At 34.4% G+C, this 12800-nt stretch overlaps 2 protein-coding genes across 2 annotated transcripts; both read left to right on the forward strand.

The window, feature by feature from the left end:
• The first annotated feature begins 3605 nt into the window (after window positions 1-3605).
• On the forward strand, window positions 3606-5953 carry LOC141351469 (prolyl 4-hydroxylase subunit alpha-2-like). The gene is made up of 5 exons (XM_073858325.1): window positions 3606-3780; window positions 4928-5024; window positions 5207-5355; window positions 5495-5620; window positions 5727-5953. The coding sequence occupies exons 1-5, from the start codon at window positions 3705-3707 to the stop codon at window positions 5951-5953; spliced, it is 675 nt and encodes a 224-aa protein (XP_073714426.1). The 5' UTR covers window positions 3606-3704.
• LOC129443416 (prolyl 4-hydroxylase subunit alpha-2-like) lies at window positions 5834-12359 on the forward strand. Its single transcript, XM_073856148.1, has 9 exons — window positions 5834-5939; window positions 7178-7604; window positions 8336-8406; window positions 8510-8603; window positions 8974-9024; window positions 10583-10621; window positions 10723-10791; window positions 10943-11039; window positions 11335-12359. The coding sequence occupies exons 2-9, from the start codon at window positions 7446-7448 to the stop codon at window positions 11403-11405; spliced, it is 651 nt and encodes a 216-aa protein (XP_073712249.1). The 5' UTR covers window positions 5834-5939; window positions 7178-7445; the 3' UTR covers window positions 11406-12359.
• Window positions 12360-12800: the final 441 nt, after the last annotated feature.

Here is a 12800-nt window from a genome sequence, read left to right on the forward strand (position 1 = left end):
TGTGCATACCCTCTATTGTAACAAACAGCTGGGTTTGTTTTAACACCTGCTAGAATTTAATATAATTCAATAAAATTCTGTCTAAATACTAAAGGTGGATATTGTTTATATATCTGCCTATAATAGATAGATAACCATAGATAGATGTCACTTTATTTTAATTGATGAATCTCTTTCTTTTAGCCTTCATATTCAGCAGCTAGCAAAAAGATTAAAACTTAAATTAGGGTTTTATTTTAGAATCAAATCCTGCTTCTCGTTTGAATTTAGAAAGAGGCTGGTTAATGCCACTTTTGTGTCTGTACTTGACTATGGTGATGTTTTATACATGCATGCTTGCTTCGTCTAGTTTACATACATTGGACACTGTTTACCATGGAGCTCTGAGGTTTATCACTGGTATGAAAGCCCTCACTCACCATTTATAATCGTGTTTGATGGTCATCTTTATCAATACGGAGACTTCAACATTGGCATACCTTTATATACAAGGCTTTATTATGGTCTCCTTGCATATACCTCCTGACCTATATCAATGTAAATTGTACTGGGTCTTATAACCTTCATTCCCAGGATCTTCTCCTTCCCTGCTGCAAAAAAACAATAAAACCATTACAGAAAATTCTAATGGTTTCCATTAAAATACCAATAGGAACCATTAGCTTTTACCATTAAAACCACTAGTGTGTTTTGGGCCATATTCCATTAGAACCAATAAAATTCCCAATAAAACCTTTAGAATTTTCTGTAATGGTGTTATTGTTTTTTTTTATTGTTATTGTTATCTGTTTCAAAGGTTAGATCTGAGGGCGTTTAAGTGCGCTGCTCCTTCAACATGGAACAAGTTACATAAATCTATGAAACTTATAAGCTGGTTTCACTGGCTGTTTTTAAAAGAAAGTTGTTTGACATATAGGCAGCCACATCTGGCTGTAGATGTTTTATTTTATGTGTAGGATTCTGGTTGACTTGAGGGATTTGTTGTTTCAGTTGTCTTATCTTTTTAGTGTTTATGTGTATCTTGTATTGTTACACAGCGCAATATCTATTTCGCCCTGCAGGTGGCACTGTTGACAACACACAGTGAGTCGTTGAACATCGTCTTTCATCAGGCAAAAATAAAACAACTGATCAGCTGAATTAACAACCTATTGCTCAGTTCCTTATATCTTAAAAGCTTAACACAGCTGACAATCAGGGCCGTTTGAAGGAATTTGGGGGCCCCAAGCAAAATGGACATGGAGGCCCCCCACATGCACGTAAAGCCTTCAGGAACCACAGCATAGCCATACAGTTTAAGTTTACCCAAACTTTATATAAATAAAAACGGTTTACAATGGCAGTAAAACTGACTATTATCAGCTTAAATAGAATTTAGTTGGACTTGATAGCAGAGGACAGCAGAGATCACGTGGTTGGCTGGCTGCTGTCAGCGACTACTGAGAGGGGCCCTCTTGAGGGGGATCCCGATAACAGTGTCATTGCACTTTACTCCATTGACTATCAAAGGGGCGCTCACACAGTTTGTCATTGCATTTATTCTCAACCAGTCGTTGTCTTGGGGCCCCAGGCCAGATCGAGGCTCCAAGCAATTGCTTGGTTTGCTTGCCTTGTTGCGACAGGCCTGCTGACAATGTCAATGTGTATGTATGAAAATATGAACAATCTTCAAATAACAAAATTAATATAGCCTAAATGCACATAATTTAGAGTGCTGCTGACAATTTTACGAGGCACAAGCTATTATTTTTTGAGGTTAACGGAGTATAGAAAAAGTAAAGGAAAAATATAGGGATTAAACAAAGCAAGGATTAGGAAAAAAGTAAGACTTGATCAACAAGAAAACAACATTGAAAATGACAGGCAGAAGTAAATGGCATAAAAGAAAAACATAATACAAAATTTTTATAAAACAAAAACACCATCATGACAGGCACAGTCTAAAGAGAAATATAAGGACTGTTTTTTTTCAGTTTTATGTTCACATTACAATTATAATAATAATTTTTAAAAAATGTCTGTATTTGTGGGGTCATTGACTCAATAAGCCTCCATCACATCAGACCCTAGCAAAGCCCTTGTGCCTTACTTCTATTTATTAGTGGATTTATTTGTGATAGTTAAACAAGTGTGCGCTATATATCACCTAATAATCTTATTTTGCTTTTTACTCCTGCCTATTAATCTAGCAAATACTATAGGGGAGAGTGGGGTGAGTTGTGCCAGTTTTTACTCAAAGTGACTTTAAAGTGAAGCCATGACAGTAATGCCTTCAACTTAAGGATGTACATATATTTCAGGATGTTGTGCATCCCTGAGAACAATAACTTTGGATCTGAAATAAATTGTTTCAGAAATATAGCTTTTGGGGAAAAGTGGTCGCACAACTTGCCCCTGGTGCGGGGTAAGTTGTACACTGTAAAAAAAATCCGTAGAAATTGCAGCTGAGTTGCCGGTAATTTACCGTAGATTTAAATTTATGTTATTTACTGGCAACATTTTGTTCAAAGTTAAATGAACATTTAACATTTACAAGTCTTTGTCTTTACAGAGTAAAACTAAAAAACAGCATCAAAACATTCTGGGAAACAAAATCTAAAGCAAAAACCAGAAAAAGGTTGATGATGATTTCTGGTTCCCAGAATGCTTTGCATGAGGATGTTATTGTATAGTTTTATTCTGTAAAGATAAAGACTTGTTAATATTTAAAATTTATTTAACTTTGAACAAACTCTTGCCAGTAAATAACATAAATGTAAATCTACGGTAAATTACCGGCAACCCAGCTGCAATAACATTGAAATTTTTACGGACTTTTTTTACAGTGTACCTCTAGGTGAAATAAGTTGGGGTAAGTTGTGCCAGTGATTTCTGATGTAAAACAGAACATTTTAATGATATGAACTGTAATGCTATTTGTAACTGTAATGTTTTTGGAACCTGAGTGGTACGAGAGAGAAAATCAAAACGTCCCCCAAAAAGTGCCCACCGAGCCTGCCTGGAGTTCAATCTTTTTGGCGGTTCGGATATATTCCAGGTTCTTATGATCGGTCCGGATGAATGATAAAAGGCACCCCTGAAATTGTACTTATTATTTTATTATTTTATTCAGTGTGTGTGACGAAGATCTTAAGTAGCAACTAAATAAATACAAGAATGTAAATATCTTTTTTTTTATCATCTTGTCAGATGCTGGGTGATGTTCAACTTTTGCTTTTGTTTTCTCAAAACAAGAAGTTGCTGTCAAATATAGGTGTGTCTCTAGATGATATAAACGTGGCCCATTGTGTTTTGTAATCTTTTTTAGATGTTGAGTCATGTTCAGCTTTCGCTTTTGTTTTTTCAGAACAAGGATTCAAATGTAGGTATATCTCTGTGGATGCTTACATCTGGCCGTAGATTTGTGTCCAAGAGATGTAAGACAAATAGATACCCGTTGTGACCAGTTTTTTAAACACTTCTACTTGAATGTTTGATTGACTTACTATTATTTTTTGGTGTGCTTTTATGGTGTTTGTTATGTATTGTCTTTTTACTCTATCTGCTGGCTGCATAAAAAATTGCCCCTCGGGGATAATAAAGAATACATTGAACCTTGAACCTTGATCTCTATATAAGCCTTGCCATGCACCACAAAGATATGCCTGCTGTTTACAAGCTGTGCCGAAGCTGAAGTTTTGAGATTTCAAAGATCTGAAATTGTCATGAAGAATCTATTGTCAGTTTTGACATGTGTCTGGATTGTCTCTGTTGCTGGGCATGAATTCTTCTCATCAATGGGTATATTAGTAATTTGCATAACATTATTAAATCAATAATTTAATAAATTTATATTTTGACAATTGTGAATATTATAGTGTTTTCTGTTTTAGTTATGATAATATGTATGCTTTATGTAAGCAATAAGGTATGAGAGGCTGTGCTGTATCATGAATAAGTAACGGCTAAAGGGCGTTGTTAGGCACGACGCGAAGCGGAGTGCCTGCAACCCCTTCAGCCGTTACTTATTCACGATACAGCACTTGCCTCGAGTACCTTATTGCTTTTATAAAACGGTTACTACACAATATTAAAGTTAAAAAAAATATTAGTGCAACTTTCATGAAGTTAAATCAATAAAAGCATTCCTTCCGCTAGAAAAAATAGTCCCTGACTGCGAACAACAACATGAAAGCTCAAATAAAAACAACAAACTGTTCTCAAACTTTGTCTCATTATATGTTTATGTGTTGCTAAGGGTGTTGCTAAGGGCGCAGTGATATTAAATAGAACTGTTGGGTGAAGCGGTCATAGCAGTGTTTTATCGTGAATAAAGCACACCTATTGACCAATCAGAATCAAGGATTGGAACTAACCGTTTTATAAAATTTATCATTTGCTAGCGGAGTAAATTAATTTACAATACTGAATACTTTTGACTGACTTTAAACAGTCAACAATGTTTACTACTTACTTCAGTCAAAGTAGTAACATACTGTGTTTTTTAGATAATTTTATCTTATTGTAGCAGCACACAAAGACACAAACTGTAAAAAGAAGAGACAAAGTTTTGTTATCTTGTCAGATGCTGGGTGATGTTCTATATAAAGTTTTTTTTCCTCCTAGGACTTTTTTTCCTCCTAGGACTTTTTTTCCCCTCCTAGGACTTTTTATTCCTCCTGGCTAAAAATGCGGGAGTTTTTTTCCTAGGGTGTTTTTTCAACAAAGTCAGCAAACATTCGCTCAACTCAACAGCATCCTCTTCTATACGTTACATCATCATCATGCTCACTTGTAAAGTTTTTTCATAGCCGCTGCATTTTGCTACTGATGTTGTCTGTCGATTTCCTGTATTTTCCCCTGCTTCTATTAATGTAAAGCTGCTTTGATACAATTACCTATTGTGAAAAGCGCTATATAAATAAAATTGAATTGAATTGTTTTAAAGATCAAATCATGCAGCTTGTGGAGGAGGAGAAAAAGCTCCTGGATCACTTTAGTGACTTTATGGATGCTGAGGAGGAGAATTTTAATATACTTAAGGGGTAAAGTTTCTTCATTTCCCTTAACTCTATATGAAACATAATAAGCTATGATAACAATACAGTACTTGATGGTTCCTGTTGCACTGTTTTTCACGGACCCATTTTACATTAGTAATGAGTTGTGGATGTTTATGAGAATTATATCACTAAAAAAACACATTGAATATTTATTTTCAATCCAGCAATCTCCAAAATTCAAAACTGCTCTCAAACTCCACAAACCCTGAGGAAATTATGAATGACCCCGTAGCAGCTTACAAACTCATCAGACGACTGAGAAATCAATGGTTGTTTATGGAAGAATACACTCAAAGACGTGCAGAGGGTGAGGGTGAGTCGTGCAGATCTTCAACAAAATATGTGTATAGACATAAAAAGAGACAATGAACTGGTGATAGAAACATTTAGGAAACATTATTAAGCTTTTCTTTGATCACTACAGTTTTATTTTGTGTTTGATAATATTGTAGACTTCCAAGATCTGCTGCACTCGGATTTACTAAAGATCCCAACAGAGAAGGATTTAGATGGTGCTGCTTTGGGTCTGATTAGACTGCAAGAGATCTACAAACTCTACCCAGGAACCATCACATCCAGTATGTCTGCATTTCTGCACCAACGTTGTTTCAGTCACACACATAAGATGCAATATTTTTATCTGGTTTGAATATTTTTCAAAAATCCACTGCAATTATCGTACAGAAACGCCTCTTAGTGGGAATGAAGCTTTTGATGTGGGGTATGTCGCTTATAAGCATGAGAAATTCCAGCTTGCCTTTCACTGGTTTCGGTACAGTCTGTTAGTGGGTAACATGTTAGGTCATCCAGACCTCTTATATTACCTGGGCTCATCAGCATATAAATTTGGAGACCGGCTTGTGGCAATTAAATTCTACCTTCAGTTTCTTGATCATGGTGAGTCTAGCTGATGCATTAACAACGAATACATTTTTAACCAATGTCACATAAGAGAGAGTGCTTTTGATTGGTATCAACATGATTGATTTGTCTGTATGCATGAGATTGAATTACAACTGTGCTTATATTTAGTTAGTGAGATATTGTTTTATACAACGCTCACAATTCACACAGAATTTGGTCAAAATGTTGTACATTTTTCTTAGCTCCAAATCAAACCGAAGTATCAGCTGTTGTGTGTTGCTGCATAACCCGACTGAAGTATTTGAATATAAACAAGCAGAACAGTACAATCAAGTAAATATCCCAGTGCTGTTTTCCAAAATATCAGGAATGCTGCTTGTCCACTTAAAGGTGTAGTGTGTACATTTTAGCGGCATCTAGTGGTGAGGTTGTGAATTGCAACCAACGGCTCAGTCCACTGCTCACCCCTGGCCTTTGAAACACATAGAGAGGCTACGGTAGCCACCACCGGACAAACAGGTCATCATCAGAGACAACTTAGTAAAAAAAATTGTCCGTTAAGAGTTGTTGTAGAAACATGGTGGCCCAAAAATGGCAACTTCCATGTAAGGGGACCCTCTGTTTATGTAGATAAAAACATCTCATTCTAAGGTAATAAACACATAACGGTTCATTATGAAAGGTCTTAATACACCTTTGATTACATAGTTTTGTATATTATATTGCATTTCTGTCAAGAGATCCTTCTAAAAATTACACACTGCTGTGCCATATTTATGCCAGCAGGGTTTTCTAAAGTCAGAACCCAGGACAACAAAGACTTTATGTAACATAAAACAAGGGAAAGACAAAAACCCACGAGGGGGCAACAAAACATGAATCAGAATAAACACTAACAGACTAGACTAGACTAGACTCAGCAAAAGCAGATTATCACACAACATGAACTAGCAAATGACAGCAAACACAAGGGCAATAAATAGCGGAGAAAATGATGAGGTACATGAAACCATGACAAGAAAATTCTTGAGGAGACGAGGGAGCGGGTTTAAGACACCAGACAGGAGAGCACATGGCACACCAAAACAAACAATGTGAATGGCCATGTGCTTCCACACAAAACATGGCACTGCCATGATCCTGACACAAAACTAGAAAAAGCATGAACAAGAGAGACGGGATTATGAGAATTTTAGGTTGCCAAATAATCTCACTAGAGAGACTAATTCAAACCAAACATTTACTGCTGTCTTTTCAATTTCTTTCCCCAGACCCAACTAATGAGTATGTTAAAAATGAGCTGGAAGAGATATACAGTAGCCTTTCTTTTGAAAAATCTTCAGACCCTGATATATACATACTAAATACAGAGTCAACTGAATATGAGGCATTGTGCAGGGGAGAGGTTGACTGGAGGGCAAGTCCAAATTTTTAAGTTTAAGCCATTACTTTACATTAAAAGTGTGAAGTTGCTTTGTGTGTTAATTATCAATTGAAAGTGTTCAATGTTTTAAAATTCAGACCTATAGAAGACAAAGGATGCTGTCCTGTAGGTACAGCACAGGTGGAGGAAACCCCAGGCTGATTTTGGCACCACTGAAAGAAGAGATTGAGTGGGATGAACCCCGAATCATCAGATATTATGACGTAATATCAGACAAAGAGATTGAGATCTTGAAAAATATCTCTAGACCTCAGGTGAATATCCAACACACACACAAAAGACAAGTACACGCAAACAGACAATTACAATATTTACTGATTAGAAGTGAAATGCAAAATACAAATACATAGATCCACAAAACATACATAACAACCAGTAAGATGTGTGTGTGTGTGTAATTGGATTTAAGAGTGGAAAAATTTTGAATAAAGGAGCATAAGTACAACAGACATAATTAGATGTAAATAAATAAACAAAATGGATAAGGAGGGTGATAATAGCAATAATAATAATAATAATAATAATAATAGGAATATTATTAACAATAATAATAATGAAAAATTATATTAATATGAAATGACAGGTAGCAATAATAATAATGATCAACAAATTAACAAAAATACCAATTTCATCCGGACTTAGGGGGAGAGTGAAGGATCAGGAAGAAGATAAAAAAAATCATATAAATAAGAAGTAATAGTAGTAGTAATAGCAATAATAATATTTACAAAGAAAAGAAAATAATAATAATAATAATAATGATAATGATAATGTAATCTTAATATAATATCAATAATATTAATGATAATAGTAGTTGTAATAGGGATGATGAGTAGTAAAAATATTAATAATGATAGTATTGACAATGGTATTAATATGCAAAAATGTTTTTAAAATAAATATATCTTTGTTTTTATTGTTGTCAGTGTAATTTCATGTTTTATTTATTTATTTTTTGATGGTTAATTTCTGTTTTATGAACTAGCTGTCTAGGTCTAAAGTATACATAGCACAGGATGAAGAAGGTGCAGTCATCAATGATCGTGTTTCTCAAAGGTAATACTTTCATTAATTTGTTGGTTAGTTAGCAGTACTTTAACATTGTTTAGACACTTTAGTCAAATACTTATGCTTAATCATTTTTTTGTTTTGTTTTCAGTGTTTTTCTGGAAGAAGATGACAATGTAACTGTTCGTATCAATCAGAGGATTGCAGACGTTACAGGACTCTCTATGGAAACATCTGAAACTCTTGTAAGGTCACATTAAGAGAGAAATCACCTATTAATGCACACAACAGAATACTATCAGCTCATTTTGTATCTCTTAGTTCAACAAATATAAATCTTTGCCAGCCCTGGTCACAAATTCAAACTCCATTTAAATTAATGTATATTGCCATGACTGTATAATAATAGCACACTATTGCTAAAGCATTAATATAGCTACATTTACTATAGTACAAGCTTACAAAAACAAGTTAAGGACAATGAGGTAAGAAATAAAAGTTAAACTACTATTTGGTAAATTCTTCTCTCAACAATAATGATAAGAGACAAACAATCTGCTGCCAGATTAATAGCTACATTATGCAATTAAGTATATTTTTCTTTTAATTTTTCAGGTTCAAAATTATGGTATTGGTGGCAGATATGAACCACATCATGACTTCTTGGTAAGATTACTATGCTCAAATGTTTGGTCATTGAGAGCTTGATTAGGGGAGAGCGGGGTTAGTTGTCACACTTCAACACTGTCTAACATTTACTGAGCACCATACAGCACAATGATTTAAGTCTCATACCAAATAAAAGAAGGAAGTCTTGGGAACATATGTTGTATTCATTACATTTTCATATCTTATCTCATAATGGAGTTGTAGACCGCCCCATCGGTGGGTAAGTTGTCACACTAGATTATCTAAAAAGAAAAACACTACTCAACTGTGATTATTGATATTGATAACTTTTTTAATTCAAACCAGTACTGGAAATATTAACTCTACTGTATGGCTTTTCACACTGAGCTTAACCCTGGTTTATCTTCATTCTAAACCCTGCTTTCAACCCTACGTTAAGGAGCGTTTCACACTTGTACTCTAGAAGCTGGGTTATCCATGAAATCAACCCAGGGCTACGAAACCCTGCTAGCCCTGCTTTTGTGGGGTTAACCCTGCATTTCGGTGCCAAACGCATGCAGTGTTTGAATACCCAGGGTTATCTCTTAACCCCTGGTTAAGTAAAAACACTGTGAAACGTGAAACAGATAACCCAGGATTCCATTGGGGTTTAGAATAACCTGGGGTAACTATTTCCAAGGTGAAAAGCATGTGACGACTTGCCCCAAAGTCATTGAGACAACTTGCCCCAAACTGACATGTGTGCTAATGTTGGCTAAATCTCACACTCTTAAAACGAATGTGTTAACAACACATGCAGTGTCTAGTTAAGGACAACACATTAATGTAACACATCTCTGTTTTATTATTGGAACAACACACTTTAAGTTGTTTTAACACATCTTTTGTTGTCCCTTTTATTTATTTTAACACAAAATCAACACGAAATGACACATTAAGGGCCTTATCTGAACGATCTAAGCGCATTGTCGGACGTGTCCAAATCCACTTTTGCTAATTTAACGACGGGAAAAATGGTTTGTGCACCGAGCGCATGGTCGAAAAGGTTTGGTCCTATTTTTTTTAAAGAGTAATGTGAGTATTTTGGGTGTAACGTGCAATAAACCAATGAGAGTCTTAGCTCTCATCCCCTTTAAAAGCCAGTTGTGCTGGCGCTATGTCTAATCCCTATTTAGATGACGGACTTTGTAAACTGAAAAACTAAGAAAATTGTAGATAAAGCCTCTAGTGTTGGAGTTATGAACAGTGTCACAACCAATATTGGTCCTGGATCAACATTTTCATTAACCAATCAGATTGAAGGATTAGGATTAGGGTGTATGTTAGATTTAGGATAGGGGCTTTTAAAACTCAAGCTATTATTTCACACTAATTTGATGGGTAAAACTGGTTAGGGTTTGAGTTCAGGGTAAGTTGGGGTTTCTTTGATTAAAACGTTGATACCAGGACCAACAAAACATGTTGATCCAGGATCACATCTTACTTTGTGAAATCATGGTGGCCGTGTGACAGCTTACCAGTGAAAACCCTGCTCTCCCCTACATATTGACTAAATAATTGCAAGCTAACCTAAGAAGAATATTTAATCTCACAGGATATAGAGAATGACAGGATTGCTACATTCTTAATTTATGTAAGTTGAAGCAAGTGTCACTCTTTGAAAAAATAATGACCATTATTATTGCTTGTGTTGAACAATCATCATTATCAGTTTATGATGTGCTCCTCCTGTAGATGAGTGATGTGGAGATAGGGGGCGCCACTGTTTTCCCTGATGTTGGAGTTGCAGTGCAGCCAATAAAGGTAAATCCCTTATTTCAGTGACACAAATATATATTGAATTTCAGGTAAGCATCACTACTGAAGGGCGGTCCTCTTGAAGTAGCATTTAAAAATGGCGCAGGACATTACTGTCACATATGTGGGCTATTATATATTCATTTTGTTTTGTCAGAGATCAGCTGTGTTTTGGTACAACCTCCATAAGAACGGTACAGCTGACTTGAAAACATTGCATGGTGGATGCCCTACCTTTGTGGGAAATAAATGGGGTAGGTTTTGAAATAAATTAAATACTTAAAGATGTCTTAACTATAAATTATTTGTATGATAAAATCCTCTAAAAACATATCAGCCTTCTGTAAGTTTGTGAGCAAAGTGAAAAATGTCCATTTCATGAGATTTCATTTTAACAAATCATCAGCATATTATCACAGAAAAGAATAAGAAAAAAGTGTGTCAGATAAGGGGGAGTACTGTGGGTCCCCATAATTAAAAACCACTTACCTATACAGTGATGATGAAAAATTAAATGTTATTAAAATTTCATTTTTTAACTTTGTTTAGTGGCTAACAAATGGATCCATGAGTTTGGCCAGGAGTTTACAAGACCATGCTCTTTGTCAGAGGGGAAGTAAAAAGCATTATAGAAACCACAATGGTTACGGAAACTGTATTATAAACACTGTATACAGGATCTGTGTGTATATATTGTTTTATAAATCTATACAATTTTATTAATTTATAATCATAATATACTCTATATTTCTTTATTCATTAAAATAAAGTAAAATGTCAACTGAAGATTTTTAATTTAAAATTTATTAAATATATTAATTTATTATATTATCTACACTTTAAAAAAAAGTTTTTTTTAATTTGTAAATAAAGTAAGATTATCTAAGTCAACTCTTTCTACTTCAAAATGTCATTTTGCATTTTTTTTTTGTTTGTTTTTTTAGGCCTATTTGGCCTCAAATACATTTGTAAATTTTAATGGAATTGCTCAAGTAATATTAACTTTGTGTTTTGTCATCGAAATCAATTGGTGGAAAAAATTACAAATGCAAGTAAATGATACTTACTAACCCAGATAATAGATGCGCTCTCAAAACGCTCTGCCAACATAAAATATGTTTTTTAACGTTTCTGGGTTGTTTGAGCATTAGAGGAATGTTACATTCTACCATTTTCAAACGTTATGGCAATGTCACAATGTTCACACAATGTTTAAAACAACTGTTTTCTATATTTACTTTTTTGCCAATTATGTAAATAATAGAGAAACATTGCATTTTATTATTTTAAAACTATTATAAAATATTATTTCAGAATATTCAGTAAAAATATTGATGTAGAAAACACAATTCACTTATTAAATTTAAATTTAAATGTTGATGTTTTGTTTCATTTAAAGTCACCATTATGGTGATCGGTTTTTGTTTAAGTTGGACTCTTGACCCTTGAGGTTTTATTTGCTTGTTTTTTTCCTGGTTGTATTGACTTGTGTGTGTAAAGCACATTTAATGTAAAGTTAATATTGCAATTCTGTGGTGGTTGGTACATAATAGTAAAGATCATCATTTAATTAATTGATTTACTCGGTTTGTCATTTAGAATTTTTAGGAACTATGGAAAAAATAACTTGTGTGCATTTGGGACGCACAGACATCGGGAATCAGAGTATGAATCTTAACAATGGTGACAAATTTCATGCTGCAATGCATGCTGGGTATTAACAAATTACTTCTCATCCAGGACTCCCAGCATGCACTGCGGCATAGATAAATAGTTTTCTTTGTCACACTTGTTGAGATTCATACTCTGATTCCTGATGTTTGCATCCACATCACTTAAAAATCTCATGTAAACACTACTTAGATAATTCTAGTAAAAGCTGCTAAAAATTGTTTTTAGCCTTTATTTAACAATTCTTTTAAATTTAATAGCTGTTTCTGAGTGGGAATTGTAATCTCATCTTGCTTTTCACTCCTTCTTATGTATTAATACTATAACAGACTCTTAAACATATT

Source organism: Misgurnus anguillicaudatus, chromosome 2, assembly GCF_027580225.2.
Source record: "Misgurnus anguillicaudatus chromosome 2, ASM2758022v2, whole genome shotgun sequence".
Lineage (NCBI taxonomy): Eukaryota > Metazoa > Chordata > Actinopteri > Cypriniformes > Cobitidae > Misgurnus > Misgurnus anguillicaudatus.